Source organism: Macaca fascicularis, chromosome 7, assembly GCF_037993035.2.
Source record: "Macaca fascicularis isolate 582-1 chromosome 7, T2T-MFA8v1.1".
Taxonomy (NCBI): Eukaryota; Metazoa; Chordata; class Mammalia; order Primates; family Cercopithecidae; genus Macaca; species Macaca fascicularis.
This window is the reverse complement of record NC_088381.1, coordinates 28,997,291-29,024,697: the sequence shown is the minus strand read 5'-3', so window position 1 is coordinate 29,024,697 and position 27,407 is coordinate 28,997,291. Positions and strand designations below refer to the sequence as shown.

The following is a 27,407-nucleotide window of genomic DNA, read 5'->3' as shown; positions in this document are numbered from 1 at the left end:
TATCTGGGTGTGATAGTAGGCAACTGTAATCCCAGCTACTTGGGAGGCTGAGGCAGAATTGCTCGAACCCAGGAGGCAGAGGTTGCAGTGAGCCGAGATTGCACCATTGCACTCCAGCCTGGGTGATCTGTCTGAAAAAGAAAAAGAAAAAAAAAACCTTTTTTTTTTTCTTTTTGTAGAGACAGAGATTCGCCATGTTGGCCAGGCTGGTCTTGAACTCCTGAGCTCAAGTGATTTGCCCACCTTGGCCTCCCAAACTGCTGGGATTACGAGTGAGCCACTGTGCCTGGCCACAGCAATTTTCTTGAGGCTGCATTTCATCATAAGTGTATGTCTATCAGATTTTAACCTAAGTTCACAAATACATTGATATAGGACATATACTAGAATGCCAGTCAATTTATTAATAAAAATACAATTGTTAAATGCTCCAGTTGGCCTAACTAGTGCATTCTTCTTTCTCTCTGCAGTTCTGCTTAAGGGAAAGGCAAATTTTCAGTATATTACTTTGTGAGTATAGAATGAGAACAAATATGTCGTTGATCTTATAGTTTCTCAGCTAGCCCAGCGTGAGACATTCGTAAGGGGTATCTTTGTCAAACAGTTGGCCTGTTGAACCATTTTACTTTCAATACTTCCTTGGCTGACAAACACCTTCCTTCGTTTCTCCAAAAGGAGTGCAATATTAACTCTTTTTGTTTTTCTAGTTGCAATTCTAGTGCAATTCTTCCTGTCTGAGATTCTACATCCTGGTTGAGTTTCGATGGTTTCCAAACTTATTATCCAAATTGCATTCATTTTCTGTGGTTTTTTACTAGTGTAACTCTTTGAGGGCAATTTTATTTCCAAGTTTCTGAAGGACATTTTGTTGGAACCGGCAAACATTGCCAGTAAATTCAGATATCAAGTAGAATGAGGATTCAATATGAAGCCGCAGGACTTGGCAAATGAAAGAGTCATTGGGGGAGCTCAATGCTAGCAGTTTCGGTAAGCTTGTGGGAGTGGACCCCCTGGGAGGGGACAAATGAATCTGAATTCCTTCGTTAGGTATCTAGGAAGTGCTGGACCCTCAGAGTAAAATATAAGTAATTACAGACGAGATCCCTGCCCTGGTGTGGCTTATCTGAGCAGGAAAGGTGACCTAAAGTCACGACAATTGTCTAATGATACAGTTCGTGTTGTTGAGGAACTGTACAGAGCTGTGACGGCCTTTAAGAGGTGGCCTAGTGTAGAGGTTTAGGAAGGAAAGGTTCTGAGGCGGAGACGTAGGACTGGAGATGTGAAGGCGTGGCAGAATGGAGGAAGGAGCTTTGGCGTGCGCAAAAGACAGCCTGTGTGGCTACAGAGCGGAGAGCGAGGAGAACGGAACTAGGCGAGGCTGGTTAAGTAAAAAGAGTAAAATAAAAAGCTCCTAGAACGAGGGGGCCAGAGTGAGCAGGAAAGGGCGGGGAGAGGCGGTTCCACTTAGAAACTACAATTCCCAGGAAGCATTAGGGAGCCACAGACGGATGTGAGGTGAGGCGGGAGCAGCGACCTTTGAAGGAAAAAAGGAAGTGTTTGAACGACAGCGAGCGGGAGAAGCGGGGTCAAGTAGGTATGGGCGCGGTGCTGGAGGGGCAGGCGGGCTCCGGCGTGCGAGGGCCTTGGCCAGCGGAGCGCTTCGCGGCTCCGTGTCGTCATAAGGCGGCGGCCATTTTTGCGGGCGGAGGCGGCCCGGCGGGCGCTGGGAGAGCTGGGCCGGGCGGCGGGCGGGCCTGAGGCGGCAGGCTGCCGGGTGGCCTCGGCCACCGGCTAATCGCATCTTTTCCCGGCGTCTCGTCTGCAGAGGGAGCACTATGTCTGCGGAAGTCCCCGAGGCAGCCTCCGCGGAGGAGCAGAAGGTGAGTGCGCGGGGCGTGGGGCGTGGGGCGTGGGCCCTGGGCCCTGGCCGGGTCCGGGTCTGGCGGGCGGCCTGCTCCTGCCGGGCGGAGGGGCGCGCCCTGCATGCGGGGCCGAGGCGCAAGAGGCCGAGGCTCCTGCGCCCCACCTTTGGCTTCCCGCAGTCACTGGCTGGCTGGTGCGCCGACGAACTGGGAGTTCCAGCGTGCCCCGCGTTTACTCCGAATCGTGCCTTTTCTTTTTTTTTTTTGAGACGGAGTCTGGCTCTGTCGCCGAATCGTGCCTTTTCTAACACCTCCGTGGGTCGCGGTGTTCCTCAGTCACTTACATTTACGCGAGCGCCCAGGACGCAGTCTGGGCGTAGAGCCTAAAGTTTTTTTGTGAGCGTCAGTTTGCTTAGGAAGTTTGATTTTTTTCTCTGAAGAACTCTCCAACTACTTGTATTGTAAGCGTGCGGTTTACGCTAAAGGCAGCCTCGTGTGCGGGCCGCGATGTGCGCCGGGCTTGGTATTTCAGGACCAACCCTTGTAACCATGGTCAGTGGGTACAGTCCGCCTTCAGTGCCTTCACCTGTAAAGGCGGAATCCTGGTGCTTGCCTCCCACGGCGGGGCGAGGCCTAGAGGAGGTGAGTCACCTGCAGTGTTCAGCGCAGTCTGTGCTGGAAAAGGTTGCAGTCAATGGAACTCAGATATGGTACTCGACTAAAAATCGAAAGGGTGGAAATTTAAAATTTTACTCACGAAATTAATCAGGGTTTTATTGGAAACATAGGAATATTTTTTAAACGCACTTGTGTCTTCCTGATGTAGGGGAATAGGCCAGGAGTGTCAGTGTGGTTCAAATGATGAATATCAAGACTTTCTATTTATCTAGGCTAGTGTTTGTCTCTCCCATTGTAATTATTTCCACCGCCCTGCTCTCCTAGGTAGGTGTGACTGGCCGAGAAGTGAGAAAGGGCCGAGGTATCCTGTTTCCTAAATTGTTTATCAACAATTTTTCTTACAAATCAGGTTGTGTTGTCGTTAAATACGATTTTGGTCTACTGCTTGACCTTCGTGCGGGTTTCTACTTAATGTTGCGCTTATGTCCTAATTAAGTTGGGAATTGGATTAGTGTTCTAAGGCCATTCCATATGTTCTTAAAATTGTGTTAACTTCTCTTGAGTTGGGGGCTTCTGTTAGGATGTTAAAGTAATTGAAAAGCGAGAAAATAACATATAGCATAGGTAAAAGTCCAAGTTACCACATGATTTGAGAATATCCAGTGAAAATAGATATTTTTACACATTACCAAAAAAATGAATTTGGGGGCAAAAAATACAAATGTTAAAGATTGCAATCTTAAAAGGAGTATCAAGTATCACCTGCTTATTGTAAAAATACTTGTTGTGTTCATTATTGCTTGAAATTTAGGAACCCTAAAAAATAAGTCCCTCTCTGTGGTGTTTTGCCTTAAACACTGACATCAAACTTAGCATTAACTTCTGGTGCACAGTAGTGTGCTGTGTAATTTTCTTTGATAAGTTCTGTTAGTGTGTTGCCAAAGTATGCAGTGTTGATTTCTAGAGTGTAAATACTTTTACTTGGAAAAGCCTAATGTATCTTTTAACAGTACTAAGGGTAGCTTGAACGTTTTCTCTTATTGATTGTCTACATTAAACATTTATTTAAGGTGCTTTGGTTTTAGCTGCTGTCATTAAAATCAACCAGTGTGTTAGGAATATAATGTTCCTTCTTAAATTCAGGATTGACTGTAAATGCTAAGTGCCTGTGGCATGGATAGTGTCCCTAACCATGAAGAAAATGTGCACAGTCACTTCTGTGTTCCTGTGGGCCAAATCACCTGTTTCTTCTATTTGGAAGATCAGTTCGATGACCTAAAAAATTGAGTTATTGTCTGTGTACCCAATTGACCTTCCACTTAAAGCCAAAGTATTCAGCTAAAAATACCTTTATAGTTTACTGGTAGGTTGCCTATTGCCTATTGCCTCTAAAGAATTAAGGTAGATAGCTGGGCCTTGCGTGGAGTAAAAGCTAAGTCACTTTCTCTATCTTGAGTGGTGTGTGCTCCCTTGGTAAGAGAAGAAAACCAGATAGATTCCTATCTTGTGTTAGGATACAATTAAATATGTACAAACATAAAAAATAAGTATAAACTCTTATCTCTTAACTTGTGTACCACTCTAAAACTAAAACAGCCAGGCGTGGTGGCTCTTGCCTATAATTCTGGCACTTTCGGAGGCTGAGGCAGGAGGATTGCTTGATGCCAGGAGTTTGAGACCAGCCTGGTCAACAGAGTAAGATTCTGTCTCTATAAAAAATAAAAATAGGACCGGCCCGGTGGCTCACGCCTGTAATCCCAACACTTTGGGAGGCCGAGAGGGGTGGATTACAAGGTCAGGAGATTGAGACCATCCTGGCCAACACGGTGAAACCCCGTCTCTATTAAAAATACAAAAATTAGCTGGTCGTGGTGGCGGGCGCCTGTAATCCCAGCTACTCGGGAGGCTGAGGCAGGAGAATGGCGTGAACCCGGGTAGCGGAGTTTGCAGTGAGCCGAGATCGCGCCACTGCACTCCAGCCTGGGCGACAGAGCGAGACTCTGTCTCAAAAAAAAAAAAAAATTTAATTAAATTGAATTAAAAATAAAAATAAAAATTAGCCAGGTGTGGTGGCATGCCTGTAGTCCCAGCTGCTGGGGAGGCTGAGGTGCAAGGATCACTTGAGACCAGGAGTTCGAGGCTACAGTGAGCTGCTTTAAAAATATTTTTTAAAAATTTAAAAGGCCTGTGCTGTGGCCCACACCTGTAATCCCAGCTACTCAGAAGACTGAGGCACAAGAATTGCTTGAACCCAGGAGGCAGAGGTTGAAGTGAGTTGAGATCATACCACTGTACTCCAGCCTGTGCAACGGAACAAGATTCTGTGTCAATAAATAAATAAATAAAATAAAATTTGGCCGGGCACGGTGACTCACACCTGTAATCCCAGCACTTTGGGAGGCCGAGGCTGGCGGATCATGAGGTCAGGAGTTCAAGAACAGCCTGGCCAATATGGTAAAACCCCATCTCTACTAAAAAATACAAAAATTATCCAGGTGTGGTGGCGCACACCTGTAGTTCCAGCTACTCTGGAGGCTGAGGCAGGAGAATGGCTTGAACCTGGAAGGTGGAGGTTGCAGTGAGTGGAGATTGTGCCACTGCACTCCAGCCTGGGCGACAGAGTGAAACTCTGTCTCAAAAAAATAAAATAAAATTTAAAACAGATTAAATACAAGCAAAGCCAGTCTAAATTTTTGATTGTGTGCTTGGTATTTTGCTGAAATTAAATTTCCAATGTATTTGGAATATGACAGCAATTGTTAAAAGTTAAGGGATTTTTTGAGTTTGTCAAGTAAACACTCCCCTAGGCCATGTTGTGGCTCAGTTCCCCCTTTAAGAGTAAGCTATGAGGTCACTGAGTTTCCAGAGTCATAGATACAATCACATTTTAAGTTCAGCTCTATTCTTGTCTCATTTTCTTGGACAGTTGGAGTAACCTACTGAGTCTTGGTGCAAGAAAGCTCAGATGCAGAACCCACATAGCACTATTTAGATGCAACATGGTGATTCAGATGCCGCAGAATATGCTTATATTTGTGTTTAAGATAACCACTGAAGTGAAAACAGACATTTAGAAGTTTTGAGCACAGAGCTCATGAATCTGTCAACAGTAAGCTAAGGCATGTGTACTAGTCCTGGAGGGGAGAAGAGGCAAGTGGGAACTTAAAACAGATAATTCTGGCCCTGCAAGGTGGCTCATGCCTGTAGTCCCAGCACTTTGGGAGGCCAAGGTGGGAAGATCGCTTGAGGCCAGGAGTTTGAGACCAGCCTGGGCAACATAGAAAAACCCCATCTCTAAAATATAATAATAAATCTACACCTGTAGTCCCACTTACTCCAGAGGCTGAGGGGAGGATCATTTGACCTCCAGGAGGTCAAAACCACAGTGAGCTTTGATGGCGCCACTGGGTGACCAAGGGAGACCCTGTCTAAAAAAAAAAAAAAAAAGATGGTAATTTTAATTGCACTGTGAGCAGCTTTTGCTTAGGGACCCTGGCTTGTATATCTGCTCTCTCACAGCACTCAACATTGTGCTTGACATTATTTACAAAATGGTTGAATGGATTTTTCTCAGAACTTTTCTGTTGAAACCTTTGCCGACGTACTATTTCAAACAAATGACAATGCTAGTGCCACAGAGAAGAATAGACCATGGTAAGATGAAAACCTTAGCTTAGACCCACTTAAGATCTCTTGAACGAAACTACAGGGATGTGTGTATATATTTTTTCGTTTGTGTTGTGGCCTTAATTTTTTTTTTTAAGATCTCAGCAGGTTTTCTAGAGGTTGTAAGACTCACCAAACTAACATGTCTTGGAAAGGATACCTACAGTAAAGCTGTCAATGAAATTGTCAGGTAAAAGATACAGGTTGGTGCCTTTATGAGTGGTAGAAGAGGAAAAGAACCTTTATCTAAATTATTTTAATATATCAACTATAAAGAGATATAAATTGTTTTCTGATGCTTCCAGTATTTTAAAAATAGGAGTTCATACTGGTATTTTCAGGGGCTCTTTTGACACTACTTTTGGTTACCTAAAGGCTCAAGAATATTTTTGTTATGTTTGAGACAGGGTCTTGCTCTGTCACCCAGGCTGGAGTGCAGTGGCACAATGATAGCATATTGCAGCCTTGAACTCCTGGGCTCACCTAGCCTCCTACCTCAGCCTCTGAGTAGCTGGGGCTGCAGGTGTGAGCCACCACCACATCCATGTTTTCTGTTTCTATTCAGAGTGAACACAGCATGCACCTTTGGTCTTTGCAACTATCGATTCCTAACAATCTGGAGGTAAACGTCAGAAAAGTTTTTAAATGTTTCTCTTAGCTGTCTTAGCAGTTTGCACAGCAGTTTGTTAGGATTGCTTCTTTTGTTTGTGCAAGACTTTAATACTTAACAACTTCTAATCTTGAAGCTGTGTTTTACTATAACATAAAATATTAAAGATGAGCTGATGGTGAAATCCTCAAGTGTGGAGAAAGTTTCTTAGCTTTATAGCTTTATGGAAACAAGTACATTGTATTTTTTCATTCAGATGAATGAACTTTTATTGAACATTCATTAAATGCTAGACACTGGGCAAGCAAGGACTTAATAGAATGACAACAGTAATTTTCCATAGAGCTTGATACGGTATTGGTACCTTCCTGGCAATATCCCAAAGGATTTGTTGGCTTTCATTAATCCTTTCAGTTATTCATCAATCAGTGCATCGGTGAACATACTGCTGAGCAGATAGAGGAGAATTTGCTTAGAGTGATCAGATTTTTATTGCTGGTGTTGCTGTATAACTCTCCTCTGCCGAAGGCTGAAAAGTAGTATCAGTCATTGAGACATAATTATGCTCAGTGTATAATGGACTACAAAATAATCCTTAGTTATTTGAATGTCCTTTTTACGTGTATGTATTTATAACTTATACCCCACCTATTCACAGAAAGAATTTCTGATGTATTTCAGTTGTATGTTTCAGAAAAATGCACGTGCCAAGACAATAACTATTATTAAAAATACTGTCCTTAAGGTTTTAGTTTTTGTTTTGGATACATCGTATACATGTATCTGTGTGTAAACATATATCTGTGTTACCATATCCTGGGGTTCCTCTCCCAACTTGTAGACAATAGCCAGAAGTTCAGAATTCTGCCTTCTCCGGACCCCATTATCAATTTAGAAGCTACTTACCTAAGTAAATCCACTTACATTACAGCATCTATTTTTAAAATGTAGTAAAATTGCTGTGTAACACAAAGGCTTCTTGGAGACTAAAACTTCAAAACCAGATTTGAATTATAAAAAATACTTCTTCACGGTGGCTCACACCTGTAATCCCAGCACTTTGGGAGGCGGAGGCAGGTGGATCACGAGGTCAGGAGTTCAAGACCAGCCTGGGCGAGATGATGAAACCCCATCTGTACTAAAAATACAAAAATTAGCCAGGCGCGGTGGTGGGTACCTGTAATCCCAGCTACTTGGGAGGCTGAGGCAGGAGAATCGGCTGAGGCAGGAGAATCGCTTGAACTCGACACGGGGAGGGGTGGAGGTTGCAGTGAGCCAAGATCATGCCACCACCGCACTCCAGCCTGGGCAACAGAGTGAGACTCTGTCTTAAAAAAAAAAAAACAACAAAAAGAAAACTTCTTAAGCTTGTCATCCCCACCCCCTTTATTGGCCCTTTCTATTGTATCTTTTTCATTAATTTCTGCTTTTTATTTCTCCATTTTCTTTGGGCTCCTTTCTTTGTCTAACTTCTTAAATTGGATGCGTAGCTCATTGAGATTTAGCTTTCTTCTCTGATATAAGCCCTTGAGGGATACTTGCTATATCCCACAAGTTTTGGTATGTGTAGGGTTTTGTTTGTTTGTTTTTAAAGAAACAGGGTCTCGCTCTGTCTCCCAGGGTAGGTTTAAGTGACCCTCCCACCTCAGCCTCCCAAGCAGCCAGGACTATAGGCATATAAGCATCTACTACGACACCTGCCTAATTAAAAAAATTTTTCTGTAAAGGCCAAGGTCTTACTGTGTTGCCAGGTAGGTCTAGAACTCCTATTTTTAAAAATACTCATGCTTTCTTTTTTAACCAGGAGTTATTTAGAAGTATGTTTTTAATTTCTAAATATTAGAGATTTATAATTTTTTTATTGTTACTGACTTTAATGAATTGCAGTCATAGATGGTGGTCTGGAAGAAAATAGTTAAGATTTGCTTTATGGCCTAGTATAAGTCAGTTTTTCCATTTGTGCTTGTGGAAGAATATACATTCCCTAATTGTTAGGTGTAAAATTAAAATCAAGTATCTGAACTACTTTATCTTTTATAGCTATCAATAAGTAAGGAGTGTCAGTTGCTCCCTATAGTTCTGTCAATTTTTGCTTTATATATTTTCAGGCCATTTTATTAGTGGCACAGTCCAGCACAGTGGCTCACGCCTGCAGTCCCAGCACTTTGGGAGGCCAAGGCAGGAGGATTGCTTGAGGCCAGGAGTTCTAGACTAGCCTGGGCAACATAGTAAGACCATGTATCTTAAAAAAAAAAAAAAGAAAGAAAGAAAATGTAGGTGCACTGCGCTAGCTCTGTTTTGGTAAGGATTTGCCTGGTATGTCACCACCATCACCTACCCCTCAGTCTTTTTTACTTTCAACCTATGTCCTTGTTTAGATTTTTTTTAAATGTGTACTCAAGTGGTTAGATTTTTTTTTTTTTCTTTAATTCAGCTACTGGATTTAAATGGACAGTTTATTGCTTCAGTATGGTTATCGTGGTTATTCACATATTGGGATTTGTTTCTCCTTACCTTTGGCTTCTTTTTGATATTTAAATTTTTTTTAACTTTTCTTCCTTTCTTGCTCTCCCCAACACTCCTTTTTATTTCTGCTACTTAATTGGTTCTCGTTCAAGTTTTTCATGCATTCTTAACTAAACAAGATGTAAAAATTAAGATTATAAGCCCTATTCTAAATTATACAGGACCATAGAACACTTAAACTAAAAATATGGTACTGTTATAAAGTATTTTTTTTTCCTTTTTTACCTCTACGTGATAAAGACATTAAAATTACAATATTGACTTATCAGTATATGTATATATATACCAATTTCTTTCTTTAGTAATAGTCATTTCTGTCCTTTATCCCTTACATCCTAACCTGTTTAACCCAAAGTTTGACTAGTTTATGATTTAATCTTTTTGTGATTCTTTTTGGAAAAAATAAGTAACTATTTGCTTATCTCCCCTTTGTTTTCGTTCTAGCTTAAGTAAATGTTTAGGAATTCCCTTGAGGTCCAGAAACATGGAGTCCCATCAAATTATATTCTATTTTGCATTTTTGAACATGACTGTATGGATAAATCACTTATTTTACCTGCTTTTATCAGTGTCCTGTTGGGAGACAGGAGCAGAAACCACTTTGCATGTTTTAAAAAGGAAGGAATATGATTTTTAGGGAATAAGGTTACACATTATTAGAAGGAATAGAGGAACAAAAGAGAGGAAGATGATGTTTCCAGAGGTAAGGATTACAGAAAGCCTTTGACCCTGCAAGGATGAGTACTGTTCAGAGTCCATGATCGTCTGCCCCCATTGTCATGTAGCTGCTACTAGAGCCCCTGTTTATCTGCGATATGTCCCTCTGTAGGAGCTCACAGGGGCGACTGCTGTCTGCTATTGGTGGTGGCATCACCAGGAGCAGAATGGATTCTTTCTTCTCTCATGCCTTTTAATCTGGCATAGATGCCATTGACAGAACCTAATAGAAACTCAGTAACTGTCAGAATATTAATGCATGTCCAAGCACTTGAACTAACTTATCATTAAGGTCCTAGAACTACCTACCTCTGTAGAATGTTTCTGTAGGATTCATGAAAAGTATTGTGGATGTCTTAATGGTGTTTACCACATCAAAAAATCTAGACTAGGTCATCTTTTCCCCTTTTGGTGTTAAATCCAACTGAAATTCTGAATCCAGTTAGGAAGTTGCAGCTAGCAGGGGCTTTCAATTGTGCTATGTATTTGGCAAGAATGTTCAAGAAGACATACTATAAATTCATTCTAAATATAAATGATATTTGCAGCTCATAGATGCTGTTTTGCCCAAAACATTTTTTAATTTAATTGAGCATGCTTAATATGATATATCAATGTATTCCTTATTAAGAAAACAAGGGAATGCAGCTGGACCCAGTGGCTTGCGCCTGTGATCCAGCACTTTGGGAGGCCAAGGCGGGCAGATCAGCTGGGGTCAGGAGTTCAAGATCAGCCTGGCCAACATGGCAAAAAAAAAAAAGAAAAAAAGAAAATAAGGGAATGCCAGGATTGTGTACAAGGTATTTTCCTTTATGTGTCAAATGGAGGAAACCTGCAGAAACACTGGAAACTAGAGTAAGTTGCTACCTACATACAATTTTCCTTTGAAAAGTTTTTAGGAAATCAGGGAACTGTTAGACTTGGAGAACTATTTCAAATCAAAGGAAGAAGTGGAGAGGTCTCATTTCCTAGGCTCAAGAAAGCTGAATTTTTATTGGAAATGTAGGACTCCAGTAACACCCTTAATTTGAAGGTGCAGGGACTAAAAGGTGACAATTAGCTTGGGGTCCTTTTCAGCCAATATTATTTGAAGCCAGCTGTGCAGGGAAACCCAAGAGTAGGCCTCTCCTCCCACATCCACTTCTAAACTGCAGCACTGAGAACACCCTTGGGCTGCAGTAGTATCTGCAGTGAGGGCTGAGCCACAGTGAAGCTGTGCAGTGACTCAGCCCGCCTTCCTACATTAAACTTGGTAATCTTACATTTATGTTTATTTCTCTGGCTTTTGTGATGAATATGGTATGGTCATATCTTACATGGGGTTAGGTTCTAATGTTAGTAAGGGGAAAAAAATCACATATAACTAAAATCGCCCTTGACAAAATTCTAGAGAAGGCATAATCATATTGGAGACTGCCCCATCAATTCTCAGTTGAGCAGGTAGTCACTTTTATGTACAGTGTTTGAACAGATGGCTAGATGGCTAGGGTGATTCTTACTTTGAGTGCTAGCTGAGGTAATGGGCTTGTGTTGTACGGACTGAGATTTTAAACACTACAATGATGATGTACTTATGCTCTGCAAGATACCCAACGAGAGACTAACGTGGGAATGGCAGGTTTGCATCACATACCTCACACTTTACCTCTCTAGGGCATACCCTTCTTGAATGGAATGACTGGTAGACGCACCACTACTATTTAAATTCTCTGTTTCTGGCTGAGTGCACATAATTGAATGTCGTGCATGTCAAGTGAGTGAATGATGTGGCCACTGTAAAGAGATAACATAAATGGATGAATCTGCAGCATAAAAAGAGGCTCCACAGAAAACAGTATTTGAGAGCAGCAGCTTTTTTCTCAAAATTCTCCAAGACTGAAAAAGAGAAGATCTAACAACAAATGAAGAAGCAGTTCAGGATGAAATACTGATAATACATAAAATGAATGAAGCTGATGATAAAACATGTATGAGAGCTGGACGTGGTGGTGCATGCCTATAATCCCAGCACATTGGGAGGCTAAGGTGAGAGGATAGCTTTGAGGCCAGGAGTTCAAAACCAGCCTGGACAATACAGCCTGACCTGTAATTTTTCCCCTGTGGGTACAAAGGGAAGGGAAACAGGATCTTCATCTCTATTTTTTTAAATGTATGAATATTATAATATATGCCAAAATTTCATAAAGTATTTTTTTCCAATTCTTAGATAGGTAAATGGTTTGCTTTGACTATTCCTAAGTAACCTAGAAGGCTCAGGATAGGCAGATGTATGTGATTTGCTGATTTAATGTGCAGAAATGAGTCCATTACTTAGAAAATGTGCCTTGCCAGCTGCCCGGTTTGTCTATCTCAGGACAGCTCGCTCGCTCGCTCGCTCTCTCTCTCTCTTCCCCCCCTTTTCTTTTCTTTTCTTTTTTTTTTTTACCTTTCCTGTTTTGTTTTGAGACAGGGTCTCACTGTCACCCAGGCTAGAGTGCAGTGGTGTGATCATGACTCACTGCAGCCTCAACCTCCCGGGCTTAAGCAGTCATTTTGCCTCAGCCTTTTGAGTAGCTGGGACCACAGACACATACCAATGGCCTGGCTAATTTTTAAACTTTTCTACAAAGATTGGGTTTTGTCCATATTGCAGGCTGGTCTTGAACTACTGGCCTCAAGCGATCCGCCCACGGCTCCCCAAGTGTTGGGATCACAGGAGTGAGCCACCGTGCCCAGCCTGTTTTTCTTGATTCATTCTTCTGCAGTACTTGCCATGAAGTAATAAACACTCCTTCCCTATAAAATATAGCACTTTGAAAGAAAGCAGAATAAATCAAAACTGTTGTTCAAAGTGAATAGACTGAAGAATTGATAGTTCTGACAGGAAACAGGTTTTTGATATATTAAAGAGTAGGATGTTTGACATGAACAGAGTTTGTCATTTTAAACATGGGGGAGAGTTAGGCAGTGATATACATAGATGTGAGGATTGACAAAAACTGATGTTTCTCTTCTTTAAAAATATCAGGATGGGCCAGGCATGGTGGGTCATGCCTGTAATCCTATGACTTTGGGAGGTCGAGGCAGGATTGTTTGAGCCCAGGAGTTCAAGACCAGCCTAGGCAATATAGCAAGACCCCATCTCTATTATTTAAAATAATAAAAATATTAAAAATTTATTATAAAAAGAAACAAATCAGAATCATCTGTATTTATTCAAGAAAAATGTACTGATGAGTAGGCTGCTGTTAATTTTTAGTAAAGAATCTCAGTAACTTCAAATCATATATAATTTTAGATAAACAGAAAAAAATCCTGTATATTTTAACGGTATTAGGATGATTCTCTAAATATAGGCAAAGAACTGAAGAGTTCCATAGAAGGTGACTAACTATAAATGTATTATACATGACTGGAAAAGTAATGGCAAGCAAGACTTCAGAGCTGAGCTATCTTGATATTTTTATCCCGTGTGTGGGGTGTTACACATGCATCACAGCTATAATAGAGCTATCACATGGATCTTCTGAAAAACAAGAGAGAGATGTTTTAAAGGCTTCTGGGTTTGATTTCTTAGTCAGAAGCTGTGGTACTTGGCATTTAACAACTAGAATTCAGAATCCAGATTTTTAAAGGTGAATTATTTTAAATAACTGAGTTGTAATAGAGAAGTAATTTATTTGAAATTATTTTAGGAAATGGAAGATAAAGTGACTAGTCCAGAGAAAGCAGAAGAAGCAAAATTAAAAGCAAGATATCCTCATCTGGGACAAAAGCCTGGAGGTTCAGATTTCTTAAGGAAACGTTTGCAGAAAGGGGTAAGTTCTCATGGGTAATTTCCAAATACTTAAGCCCTACGAACTCAGTATGCTGACAGATTGTGAAATGAATATCTGTGCATATAGCGTTGTACTTTATCAGGTATGTACATGTATGTATATGTATCTGTAATGGGTTTTTCCAGTATTTTGCAGTTTATAAATAAGCATTATGAGAATGTACCACTCTTTAGCATTTTTAATAATAAACTATTTAAAGCATGTAGAAATAGTGCAGATATAACAGAACCCATGTACCCCTTCCCAGATTTAATGTTTATATTTTGCCATGTTGGTTTCAGTTTTATCTTTCTTAAGAAAGAAAATGTTGTAGATATAGTTGAAACCCGCCCTATATGTAAATATGAGCCCTTTCCCTTATCTCTCCAAAAGCAACCACTATCCAGAAGCTGGTGTTTATCCTTCTGTCCATATTTTGAAATTTACATCTTTTTTGCAGATGATTCCCACACAACATTCAAAAGCTTAAAATACTTATTTGGATGAAACGATCACTTATAAAAGCACAGCTGTCTCCTTTATGTAATATGTTTCACAGTCAGATTTACTCTAATACAATTTAAACATTTTCGTTTTCATAGTTCAAATTACTGAAGATATTATTTTCAAATTCTTGCCATGTTTTTTGTGAGGTAGACACCATTTTTTCTCAATAACGAGATTGAGATAATGTTGACCTGTTTGTTCCCTAAGAGTATTGTCCTGTGACCCCTTCCTTTGCCATAAAAAATTAGTTCCATCTTCAGCTTAAGCATATTCAAATTATTTACTATACAGGGAAGGATGAAATATTACTTACGGAAGAGAATTGTTGAATGAGATGCTAAATCATGTTTCTCCTTAAATACATTCATATACTGGTATTGGCTGCTTGCTTAAAAAACATGTGTGTGTGTATTAGCTCTAGTTACATATGGATTGTTTTAAGGTGGCAAAAAATAGAATGGTATTTTTAATCTTACATAAAAGAATAACATTCAGAGCTTTGAAATAGTAGGATGACAAGAAATAATTACACCAAATTTATAAAGATGTAAAACTCCTGTACCATGAAATATATAATCAAGTAGGGAAGTTATTACGAAAATGATAGTTAATATCTAAAATACATACAAAAACTTTTAAATATACAAAAGGGAACTTTTAAGTATATAAGAAAAACACTTAAGGTGCTCCTGGATAAAGGATTTTAACAGGAAATACAATAAACAGAAAAATGTTTATACATTATAGAAAATCAATGAAATGCAAATTACATCATAGTATTTATATAACTAAATTACAAAAATGTTTAAAATAATACCTGTTGCTAAGGTTGAAGTTGAATGAAACTAATACGCTCTTTGTTGTGTTTAAACATTAAAAATTATTACTCGTTTCAGAACGGGGTATGGATTAAGGTTTATAAAAATTAAATCTTATTTTTTTAGATTCTTATAATAAGTCTTATTAAATCTAAGGGTATAATTCAGTACAAGGAAAAAGTCTTCCAACTTGGAAGATCCTCCTTATAGCTTATAACTATAATTAGTAGCAGCACCCCACTATTCAACAGCAGAGAAATTATTAAATAAGTTGAAGTCAGTAAAATAGAGTATTATGTGGTTATTTTAGAACATAAAGATCATAATGTATGGGATAAATAGAAAAAGTAGAATGACAGCTGTGTTTTTAGTTATGAGATAAATTAATCTTTGGCTATTAAATTATTTTGACTTGATTATTAATGTTTAGGAAGTGTTTTCTTTGCTCATCTCCAGCATAACCTTGACTAATAGGCTTTCTTCCAATATTTGGGCAGTTGTCATTTTAATTTTTCTCTAGCTTCAATTATTTATTACTTTTTAAGTATCTTTAAGTCAGATATCATATACATTGTATCTTGGAGTTGGTGTTGTAGATATAGTTGAGAATGAAGAAAATGCCACTGAATCAAGAAATAAGTAGATAGAAATTGAGAAGTGAGCTCTTTAATGATTCTGTATTATAACAGAATGTCAGTGAATAAGTTCTTTATATGAAGTTTTGATTTTTTTAAAACTCTGGATCACAGGTTCTGGGTTTTAATTTTCCTCTGTCACTAGTTAGCAAACTTGACAAATTACCTTAGTATCTTTAAGTAGCTTCTTAATTTGGAAGGTTTGATTACATATGATGATGATTATAATAGGTCTCTTCCTGTGTTGTACTCATTAATGTTATTATGAGGTTAATGTTATTATTAGGCTTTTAACAATATGACCATGTATGCATGACTACATAGATGATCAGAACTGGGAGGGATAATAGAAGCTGTGTAGCCCATTTTTACACTTTTTATTTCTTTTTGTTTTTTGTTTTGTTTTTTCATATTTGTAGGGGTTGTGAAGTCCCAAGAAAAGAGAGCATCCAGTTGTAAGAAACATGGCTTTAAAGTTGAACATTATCAGTTTAGGTGATGACTTAGTGTCAGTGTAGTTGTAAATGCCAATGTAAGTATGGCCTGTAAATTTGGGTGAGAGAAGGCTTTTATAAGATTGTCATCTAGATCATAATTAATTTTTAAATGTTTTCGTTACAAACTCATGAAATTTTGGGATTTTTAAAGACAGCTGATATGATCATCATTGTTATCTGTGGATCCCAGTTTGAGAAACATTAATTTAGTTCACTTCTCTATCTTAAAGCATTAACTTCTTTCTCTGACATCTTTGTTGTATTATTGTCTTTGCTGAATCTCTGTTTGATTATTTGCTGCCTTTTGCAGTAAACTTTTCCTTTTTAGGCAATTCTAATTGTCAAGCATTGATTTTAGTTTTATCTCTAGTCACACTAAATTTAATTCCTTTCCCCCAAACAGAGTAGCCTAATCTACAGTTAAATGAGATCCCTTGTGATGAACTTTTGCTTACTGTAAAATTACTCACTTTAGAAACTGGGTTTATTACATTGGGGGGAAATCTGCCTAAAATTTACATGTGTGTTAAATTTCTCAGTATGTACTCTTGACGAAATAAGAAATTTGGCAGGCTGCTTTGTTCTCCTCTAGAGGCTACAAAATTCAGAAGTAGCTTTTTAATATAATACAGTGCATCAAAATTCTGAGGTTTTTCTGTCTGCTTGTTTTAAAACATACAGAAGTGAAGCTGCAGAAAGCTTTAGCTAGGCCTGGTCCAGGGTTCCTTGTTACTGTTCTGTATGGTACATATACAGTAATATATTAAAGCAGTTTCTATCCTTAGGCCTTTGGGCCATAGGCCAGGTCTGGCTTATCAAAGAATGGTGGAGGAAAGCAGCCAGTGAGACTTTCCTCAGGCCACTCAACAGTCTTATACTAAGCTGTGAGTTCCCAGCTATTTTGTTTTATCACATGAAATATCCCTGAAGATATTAGCATAAGATTCCATAAATATTATGTTTTTTTCCCCTTCACCCTTTGTCCAAGCCCTTGTTTCATACCTGGATTATTTCCTTGGCCAACCCAAGACTGAGATTAGAGTCCCCTTCTTTGAGCACCATATAGCACCGTTTGTACTTAAGGCAGTATTGTGATCGTTGATTTACTTGACTGTTGTCCCATCTTTGTATCTGACTCTAGCTCTCACATAGTGCCTCACGTGTAGCAGGCACTCAGTAAAGGTGGGCTCAGCATGATAGGTGTTAGTCAGAACCCAGGCAGATTTATGTTTTCACTCTGGAAGTCAAGTAGATTCGTTGTATTAAGGTTGATATTTAGCTCTCATCACAATTTGCATGTTAGTGGTAAAGGGCAACTAAAAAAAGCAGTAGTCATACTTCGTGTCTCTGTGAAAAATGGAGGAGGTATGGAGTAGGGATGTACATTTTAAGTAGTAATTTCTAGTGAGTTTATTTCTTTCATTACTCTAATATTTATATTTTTACCTTAATTTTTGGTGAACTGCTCTAGTTCAAATAAATATGATTAAATTCTTGCAGAAACACTTGCTCTAAATGACAGAATACCAGAAACTATAAGTAATAGTTTTAATAACTGTAATTATGGGGGGGGTAAGTTTGTTTTTGAGACAGTCTTGCTCTGTCACCCAGGCTAGAGTGCAGTGGCACAATCTCAGCTCTCTGCAACCTCCACACCCCAGCGGGTTCAAGCGATTCTCATGTCTCAGCCTCCGGAGTAGCTGGGATTACTGGCACATGCCACCACAACTGACTAATTTTTGTATTTTTAGTACAGTCAAGGTTTCACCATGTTGGCCGGGCTGGTTTCAAACTCCTGACCTCCGACCTCAAGTGATCCACTCGCCTTGGCCTCCCAAAGTACTGGGATAACAGGCATGAGCCACCATGCCCAGCCAAATTATGTGTTTTATTTATAAAATAATTTAAGCAAGTGTTTCAACCTGGTTGTTCCATTAATAAATGAAAGGTTTTTATTTCACTGAGTCTGGGACTTCCCAAATAGCTTAATATTATATTAGTCTTGATCGTTCTTTATTAGAACCAGAATGGTTTAAGAAAGCCTGAAGGGGGAGGTTCTTTTTTTTGTTTGTTTTTGTTTTTGGTTTTTTTTTTTTTGAGACAGTCTCACTCTGTTGCCGAGGCTGGATGGAGTACAGTGGGGTAATCTCAGCTCACTGCAGCCTCCACCTCCCAGGTTCATGTGACTCTCATGCCTCAACCTCTGGAGTAGCTGGAATTACAGGTGTGCGCCACCACACCCAGCTAATTTTTGTTTTTTTTTTTTTGCTTGTTTTGTTTTTTAGTAGAAACGGGGTTTTTCCATATTGGCCAGGCTGGCCTGGAACTCCTGACCTCAAGTGGTTCACCTGCCTTGGCCTCCCAAAGTGTTGGGATTTCAAGAATGAGCCACTGTGCCTGGTCTGAAGGGGGGCTTCTCAGCTGTTGACTTATGCTGGAACTCAGTACAGAGACTATTTCATCTAATTAATATTCCTGTTTAAATTTTTTTAGACCAACCTTATACTGACAGTATGGGGTTGCATCGACATCTTAAATCAGTAATTGCTAAGCTCTAATCTGAATTGTTCTTTGTTTTTTACTTATAGCAAAAATATTTTGATTCTGGGGATTACAACATGGCTAAAGCAAAAATGAAGAACAAGCAACTTCCTGCTGCAGCTCCAGATAAGACGGAGGTCACTGGTGACCACATTCCCACTCCACAGGACCTTCCTCAACGGAAACCATCCCTTGTTGCTAGCAAGCTGGCTGGCTGATTAAAAGGCTGAACTGCATGAATCTGCTAATTCCCATTATTTCTCCTTAATATGTTACTTATCTACTTTTTATTTCCTTTCATTCACTAAGTCATTTGAGACTGACAGCTTTGCAGGTAGCAGTAGTGTGTGCTGCTATTGTAGAATATACATGTGTAGAGTTTTTGATTAGTTTAACAGTGCACTGGTGAAGAGGACATGTTAGAGCAACATAAGTAAACTACTTGAAAAAAATTGTATATATTACCTAACTCCTAGTGTAGTACTGGTTCTAACAAGTAACAAGCAAGTTTTAAAATTTTAATATTTTGGCTTTCATTACTTCATCTTGATTATAGCTTTGTATGTTACTCTTATTTAATATAATCTCTATTGTATTGATTTCTTCTGTATTTACCTTTTGGATTTTGTAAAACAGAAGTTTAAGACCACAAGTTAGAAGAAAGGTCACATATTTCAAACACAACTAGATGGGGCTCTGAAAGATTTGTATCTCTGTGCTTGAACTTGAATGGCCTTAAACCTGTTTCAGCTTTAACAGTAGAATTTTACTTGGGCAATATTTGCCCATTCTGGTGTAACTTATGTGACTCTAGTGCTTAACAGCTGCCATTGAAGCTAATAATTCAGTTCTGTAGAGTTAGAATACCTTTTGTTGTTGAAGATGTGAATGAAGTATGCATGTGCATTGACTGTTGAATTCACTTTTGTGCCATTTTTGTAAATACAGTAGTTTTGCACAACCTCTCACAAATGTCTGTATTAATTTCACATACTTAAAAAGTAGATAATGTGCCAACCAGAAGCACAAGAGTTCCTACACAAAACTCTGTAAATCATCATAGCTTTTGTATAATGAGTAGTTTACAATCTCGGGCTTATAGAATACCAAACTGAAATCTTAGTTCAATCTGCCGTAGACTTAAGCTTTTCATTTATTACTAATATCCATGACATTCAGTGGCCTTGTGCAAATACGATATGTTGCTTAGGCATATCTTTTGTCCTATGCAGAACCTTTCATTTTGATTTTTATGAAAGTTGCAATTCATGTAATTTATATGAACTTTTTAAATGTAGAAACTTTTTACTTCCGCACTCAATTTTGGAGACACTAGAGTAAAAGGCTTCAGTACTCTGCATTCCATGCCCCCTGCTACCTGTTTTTTCCCCCTTTGTTCTTTGACTCAAATGGTATTGAGCTGTTTGTTGTATATGGAAGCATAGGTGTCTATATCCTTACTCTTTTATGTAACACAATAATGGCATTTTCCTTCTAATTTCTCAGTTGTTAACCTCTCTCTCTCTTTTTTTTTTTTTTTTAAGATAGGGTCTTGCTGTGTCACCTCAGCTCTAGTGCAGTACTGCAATCATAGCTCACTGCAACCTTACTCCTAGGCTCAAGTTAACTATTCTTGATCCTGTATTATTACTAATATTCTACAATTGTTTAAATAAAAGGAACTTCATAATGAAACAGTTCGGAATACTGGCTCAAGAACCTATGTCAAAATGAGCTGAATTTTGGTAAATTATTTTAGGAATTATGACAAGCTAATTGAATTAGGCTTTTGACAATGAGAGTAATTTACATGACAGGTAAAACTCCTATTAAAAATGTTTAGATATTTGCTTCTGTAGATGTCACTTTAGTAAAATACCAATTTAGTTTTACTTGTGGCTTATCTAGTTAGTAAGACCTTAACAGACTTTATTGGGACAAGTTTACTGCTCTTGTAGGAGCTCCTCTCACAAGTAGTTGTAATGCTGTAGCATGATACTCAGGATCAGCAGCTTGAGATGTTACTGTTTTTCTCTTCGTCTTCGACTTGCAGAGAGCCTCCCCTTTTTGGATCCAGGCATCTTTTCTGAATCCTGGTTCCATCAGTATACCTGCTCTCCTATGATCTCAAATCATACTCAATGGTGCCTCGAACATAGCACCTTCGGTTAAAGGCTGCCTAGTGCTCTGAGGAAAGCTTGCTGATTATCTTCCTTGCTGATTATCTTCACCCCAAAAGGCAGAAAAGCAACACAGTCACTCCTGTGCTCATTTGTAATTGTAAAGATCAGCTATATATATATTTGTAACGAGAGCAAGTATATACTCATTATAGGATCAATTTAAGAAGTTTAAAATATCCCAGAGTAGAATTTCTATATCTAGTCTTTTGGTTTTTTCATGAATATTTGCAAGTAATTACCATTAAATTCACACATGAAAGACTAATCTGAAAGATCAGACAGACCGTGTTATTCCTGACCATGATAGAACTGCTCCTGTGGTTCGGGACAAGTAACAAAACAACTGCTTGAGTTTTGTTTGTAAAATACACTATTAATATTTGACCTACCTCAAAACGTATTGAGGATCTGTGAAATGCTAAGTGCCCAAAATAAAATATTGCTGATTGTCTTTTTATTAAAAGTAAATTTCCTCATTAAGCCAACCTGCCTTCTGTAAGTCACAGTGCTTAAATCTCAGGACTTTTCATTAGGAGAGACCTGTCGTTACGGATTTGTAGATATAATTGCTTAGCCTCCATTATTGGTGCTTGGGATAGAGAGGTTTTAGATTTTTCTGTTTTTTTGTTCTGCCTCAAAGCTCAGTTTATTGAAGACATTTGTAAGCTATTGTGTCACCACTTCAATCAAGATTTTGACTAGTGAGCTTAATTGTCCATTTCTTATTATTTCAAAGTTACAGTCTGAGAAATGGCTAATCTTAATAACTGTCCTATCATAAATTAATGTTGGAATAAACTGAAGTTGATGATAAATACGTCATGAAAACTCAAGTCTGAAATAAATTACTTGTTTTATGTCCAATAGCTACTACATTTGATAGAACAGTTTTGAGGAACATTTCATTCTTGAACGCAACATCTGACATGGTTCTCAGCAAATTGGAATAGTAAGGATTATTGGGTTGTTTTGATGAGTGGAAGCAGCATGTTTGTAGCATACAAGTTATTCAATAATCTTGTGCTGATGACCTAAAAATATGTCTTAACCGTCTAGGAAAGCCTGGTGAAGCCTTTACTTGTTACTACTTCAACAGTTGGAATTAGTTGCTCTTTTTACTTGATGAAACAAAACTATACCTCTGAATATTTATGGATACTTTTTACTAAATCAGGTTTGTGTTCTTAATCCAAATTACTAAAGTTTTATGGAAGCTGAAATGTAATACAGTAGTATCCCCTTATCTGCAAGAGATACATTCCAAGACCCCTAGTGGATGCCTGAAACCTCAGATAGTACTGAACCCTTTATCGACTATGTTTTTCAATCTGACAACCAGGGTGGCTACTAAGCGACTAAGGGGCAGGTAGTATACAGTGTGGATAAGCAGGACAAAGGGATGATTCACATCCCAGGCAGGACAGAGCAAGAGATCATGAGATTTCATCACTCGGGATGACTTGTGATTTATTTTATTCTTTTCTGAGATGGAGTCTCACTCTGTTGCCTAGGCTGGAGTGCAGTGGTGCAATCTCAGCTCACTGCGACCTCCACCTCCTGAGTTCAAGCAATTCTCCTGCCTCAGTCTCCCAAGTAGCTGGGATTACAGGCGCCTGCTACCATGCCCAGCTAATTTTTGTATTTTTAGCAGAGATGGGGTTTCACCATGTTGGCCAGGCTGGTCTCGAACTCCTGACCTCAGGTGATCCACCCGCCTTGGCCTCCCAAAGTGCTGGGATTATAGGCGTGTGCCACAGTGCCCAGCCAGCTTGTGATTTAATACATGAATTGTTTATTTCTGGAATTTTCCACATATTTTTGGACCAAGGTTGCCTCGGGTAACTACAGAAAGTGAAATTGCAGATAAAGGGGATTACTGCTCCTGTGCTCTAAAATTGGTGTTTGGGTGATCAGGAGCAGGTAGCCAATGGGAAGAGCACTTCTGAGTGATACCTAAAGCAGTTTCTTTGGTGGCCTTTTCACATTCTCCAATGTTCAAGCATATTTTCCACTTTCCATTTTCTCTTTCACCTCATTTTGCCTCGCCATCCCCCATCCCTGCTTATTTCTTAAGCCCATCGATGGCACTCATTAAATTGTGTTTAGGGCTAATGAATCATTGTTCCTTAATATTGTTTTCAATATGCCACAATTTAGGACACATTTAAAATTTTCTAGAACAATAACCTAATCAATATTGACTAATTTGAGCCACATTCCCAACTCAAACTCAGCACACACTGCCAGTCTTCCCCAATATCTCCTTTCAATTCCCCATTACACCTTATAAAGTTGGAATCAAAGATATCTCATTCTGTCATTGTTAATCTAAGAATAAAAACACTGACTTGAATACAGTTTTACTAAGTTTCAACCTTCTAAGTAGATAGGCCTCTAGGTATTCTGCAGATCACTGGTGGTCTTGATAGCTATTAATATATGTTTGTATTATGTTATTTTTCAACTAAATCGCAGTCGAAAAAAACATTTAATATTATGCCCTTGGATCTATTACTGCATCACTAGCACTTGTGATGCAGTCGGACACTTCGCCTGTACTGAAAGGGCCAAGAGTAAATGCCTTGTTTTGTTTTTTTGTTTTGTTTTTTGTTAAACATGTCTATAGAGTTGGCAGTTAATGCTGAATTTGTCAAATACCCCTTCCAAAATTATACTTGTATTTAAAAAATAAATGGATCTACCTAATTTCTATTGATTTAATTTGCAGTTTTGTCTTATTAAAGTGGTATGTTTTTCTGTGTATTTTTTCTGAAGTTGATCTGTCTACATTTCAGCTATTACTGTATGCAGAAAGAAATTGACTTGTAATCTTTGATTTTTTTTTTTTTTTTTTTTTTTTTTTTTTGCTTTTGTAAAGGCTTTGTACTTAAGGTAGGATTAAATGTTTGCAGATTGTGAGTCTTTTTCATCTTATTTGTAAAACATTACAGAGGAGGGGCTTCAACTTGGCTGACTAGAGACATCTGGTACTCAGCTCCTCCACAGAGAGCCACAATAGTGAGGAGATAACACCTCAGCCAGATCATTCAAGAGAGAACTCAGGAATTAAACAGAGAAAGGACAGGAAACACTTAAGGGAGGAGAGGGAAGCAAGGCAGCCTACTGGGCCAGGATCTTCTGGGGGCCTGGAAAGGTTAGAGTGACTCCCAGAAGTCCACATTCTCACCACAGACTCCTGCATCCTAGCCTCAGGAAAGCCTCTAGACCCTCGCAGACCCCAAGACTAACATAGGGAGCTGCCTGGAGACCACAAAAGATCACTGCTCCAGAGAGAGAGCTTACACTATCCCCCCACCCAAAGCCCTAAGCAGCTACAGCAAGGCACCATATTGAGAGCTTAGCCCCCACCAAACTGCATCCTGCCGAGAGGCCCTACAGCCCTTGCATCTCCACATCTCTAGAACCTCATTGATGTTCACCACCCAATAGCCACCACCACAGCTGGCTGCTCCCTACAGGGCTGAAGTGCCCAGCCATTGGCAAAGACCTTGCTGCCCCAGTAGTAGAGCTGGCATGCATTTTCGTGTGCCCCGAGGACAAACTCCACTGCCTGCGGTGGCCTGATGCAGGCTGCTGCAACCAGGGCCGATGCACGAGTGAAGCGCAGGCTCATAGTCTCCTGGGTGTGGCTGCTGCAACCGAAAACAACCTTGCCCTCTACAGTATCAGAGCTGCAGTGTAGCCACTGCCCCGCCACCACTACCACAAGCATCCTGCTATAAGCCTGAGGATCACCCTTCCCCTGCCTGCCACAGTCAGCACCTGCACACACCACTAGGAGGCTTGAGAACAGGTCCACTCAGCCTGGCTCCACATCCTGTGTCCAAGCATGCCATTCAGGGACCTGGGGACTGCCCAGCTGAGTCCACCATTGTTGACATCTGAGGACTCCTGGGGGCCTGATGTCAGTCCTGTTGAACCTGCTGCTACCACCACAGTGGGCACCCACCTAATATGCCACCTGTGGGCCTGGGGACTGGCCCAACCCAGCCCATCGCATCAGCTGCCAACACCAGCTCATGATATACAAAACAACCAGAAATAATAAAATCACAGAAATAAGCCCTCATGTATAATAATATTGTAAATGGATTACAGCTTTCCAGTTAAGAGGTAGTGGCTGAATGGATTCAAAATCATGACCCAACTATATGCTACCTACAAGAAACTCATCTCACTTGTAATGACACATATAAGACTGAAAGTAAAGAGATGGAAAAAGATATTTCCATGTAAATGGAGACCAAAAGCATGCAGGAGTAGCTATATTTAATCAGATTAAAAAAAAATTTAAGTCAGGCCGGGCGCAGTGGCTCAAGCCTGTAATCCCAGCACTTTGGGAGGCCAAGACGGGCGGATCACGAGGTCAGGAGATCAAGACCATCCTGGCTAACACAGTGAAACCCCGTCTCTACTAAAAAAATACAAAAAACTAGCCGGGCGAGGTGGTGGGCGCCTGTAGTCCCAGCTACTCAGGAGGCTGAGGCAGGAGAATGGCGTAAATCCAGGAGGCGGAGCTTGCAGTGAGCCGAGATCTGGCCACTGCACTCCAGCCTGGGCAACAGAGCGAGACTCTGCCTCAAAAAAAAAAAAAAAAAAAAAAAAAAATTTAAGTCAAAAACGGTAAGGAGAGAAGCACATTATAAAAAGATAAAAGGGGCCGGGCGCGGTGGCTCAAGCCTGTAATCCCAGCACTTTGGGAGGCCGAGGCGGGCGGATCACAAGGTCAGGAGATCGAGACCACAGTGAAACCCCGTCTCTACTAAAAATACAAAAAATTAGCCGGGCGCGGTGGCGGGCGCCTGTAGTCCCAGCTACTCAGGAGGCTGAGGCAGGAGAATGGCAGGAACCCGGGAGGCGGAGCTTGCAGTGAGCCGAGATCGCTCCACTGCACTCCAGCCTGGGCAACAGCGTGAGACTCCGTCTCAAAAAAATAAATAAATAAAAATAAAAAATAAAAAATAAAAAAATAAAAAGATAAAAGGATCAGTTTTATCAGGATATAACAATTCTAAACATATTCACTCAACATTGGAGCACCGATTAATAAAGCAAGCATTATCAGATCTAAAGAGAAAGACACTAATGCAATCACAGTGGAGACTGCAACACTGCATTTTCAGCATTAGACAGGAAATTTTAAAACTGCATTTAAATTACAGGTTAGGTTTAGTGGCTCACTCCTGTAATCCCAGCACTTCAGGAGGCCAAGGCAGGTGGATCACTTGAGGTCAGGAGTTTGAGACCAGCCTGGCCAACATGGTGAAACCCCATTTCTGCTAAGAATACAAAAATGAGCCAGACATGGTGGCATGCACCTGTAATCCCAGCTACTCAGGTGGCTGAGGCAGGGGAATCTCTTGAATCGGGGAGGCAGAGGTTGCAGTGAGCTGAGCTCATGCCAATACACTCCAGCCTGGGTAACAGAGTGAGACTCTGTCTCAAAAAAAAAACAAAATAAAAACAAAAAGCTGCACATAGACCAAATGGACCTAACAGACATTTACAGAACATTTTATCCAACAGTTACAAAATATATATTCTCATTAGCACACGGAACATTCTGCAGGATAGATCATATGTTATGACACAAAGCAAGTCACAACAAGTTTTTAAAAATCAAGTATCTTTTCAGACCACAGTGGAATAAAACTGGAAATCAGTAACAAGAAGAACCTGGGAAACTGTAAAAATACAGTGGAAATTAAACAACATGCTTCTGAATGACCATTGAGTCAAGGAAGAAATTAAGGAGGAAGTAAAAATATTTCCTGAAACAAATGAAAATTGAAACACAACATACTAGCCAGGCAAGGTTGCTCATGCCTGTAATCCCAGCACTTTGGGAGGCCAAGGCAGGAGGATCACTTGAGCCCAGGATTTTGAGACCAGCCTGGGCAACATGGTGACACTCCATCTCTACAAAAAACTTTAAAAACTATCCAGGTGTAGTGATGCACATTGTAGTCCCAGCTATGTGGGAGGCTAAGTCCGATGGCTTGAGTCCAGGAGGTTGAGGCTAGAGTACTGCCATGATCAAGCCACTGCACCTCCAGCCTGGGTGACAAAGACAAACCCTGTCTCAAAAAAAAAAAAAAAAAAAAAAAAGTGGTTCATGCCTGTAATACCAGCACTTTGGGAGGCTGAGGCGGGCGGATCACCTGAGGTCAGGAGTTCGAGACCAGCCTGGCCAACATGGTGAAACCCCGTCTCTACTGAAAATACAAAATTAGCTGGGCGTGGTGGCAGGCGGCTGTAATCCCAGCTACTTGGGAGGCTGGGGCAGGAGAATCACTTGAACCCAGGAGGCGGAGGTTGCAGTGAGCCGAGATCGTGCCATTGCACTCCAGCCTGGGGGACAAGAGCAAGACTTTGTCTGAAAAAAAAAGGCAGAAAGAAAGAAACACAC

The 27,407-nt window shown here is 39.9% G+C and overlaps 1 protein-coding gene across 4 annotated transcripts; it reads left to right on the top strand.

The window, feature by feature from the left end:
* The first annotated feature begins 1,538 nt into the window (after positions 1-1,538).
* On the top strand, positions 1,539-21,805 carry ARPP19 (cAMP regulated phosphoprotein 19). 4 transcript variants are annotated; one of them, XM_015452432.4, is made up of 4 exons: positions 1,539-1,590; positions 1,826-1,880; positions 13,674-13,796; positions 18,842-21,805. In XM_015452432.4, the coding sequence occupies exons 2-4, from the start codon at positions 1,836-1,838 to the stop codon at positions 19,010-19,012; spliced, it is 339 nt and encodes a 112-aa protein (XP_015307918.1). In that variant the 5' UTR covers positions 1,539-1,590; positions 1,826-1,835; the 3' UTR covers positions 19,013-21,805. The 4 variants fall into 4 exon arrangements, with proteins under 4 accessions (XP_015307918.1, XP_015307917.1, XP_065404013.1 ...); XM_015452431.4 differs by having other exon boundaries at positions 1,539-1,594; XM_065547941.2 differs by lacking the exon at positions 1,539-1,590 and having other exon boundaries at positions 1,824-1,880.
* Positions 21,806-27,407: the final 5,602 nt, after the last annotated feature.

Excerpts from the sequence above, each read along its gene's own strand:
- ARPP19 (XM_015452429.4), top strand. The coding sequence starts at position 2,370 with ATGTGCGCCGGGCTTGGTATTTCAGGACCAACCCTTGTAACCATGGTC. Across the intron at positions 2,505-13,673 it reads CGGGGCGAGGCCTAGAGGAG|GAAATGGAAGATAAAGTGAC; the intron begins GTGAGTCACCTG and ends AAATTATTTTAG. Across the intron at positions 13,797-18,841 it reads GGAAACGTTTGCAGAAAGGG|CAAAAATATTTTGATTCTGG; the intron begins GTAAGTTCTCAT and ends TTTTACTTATAG.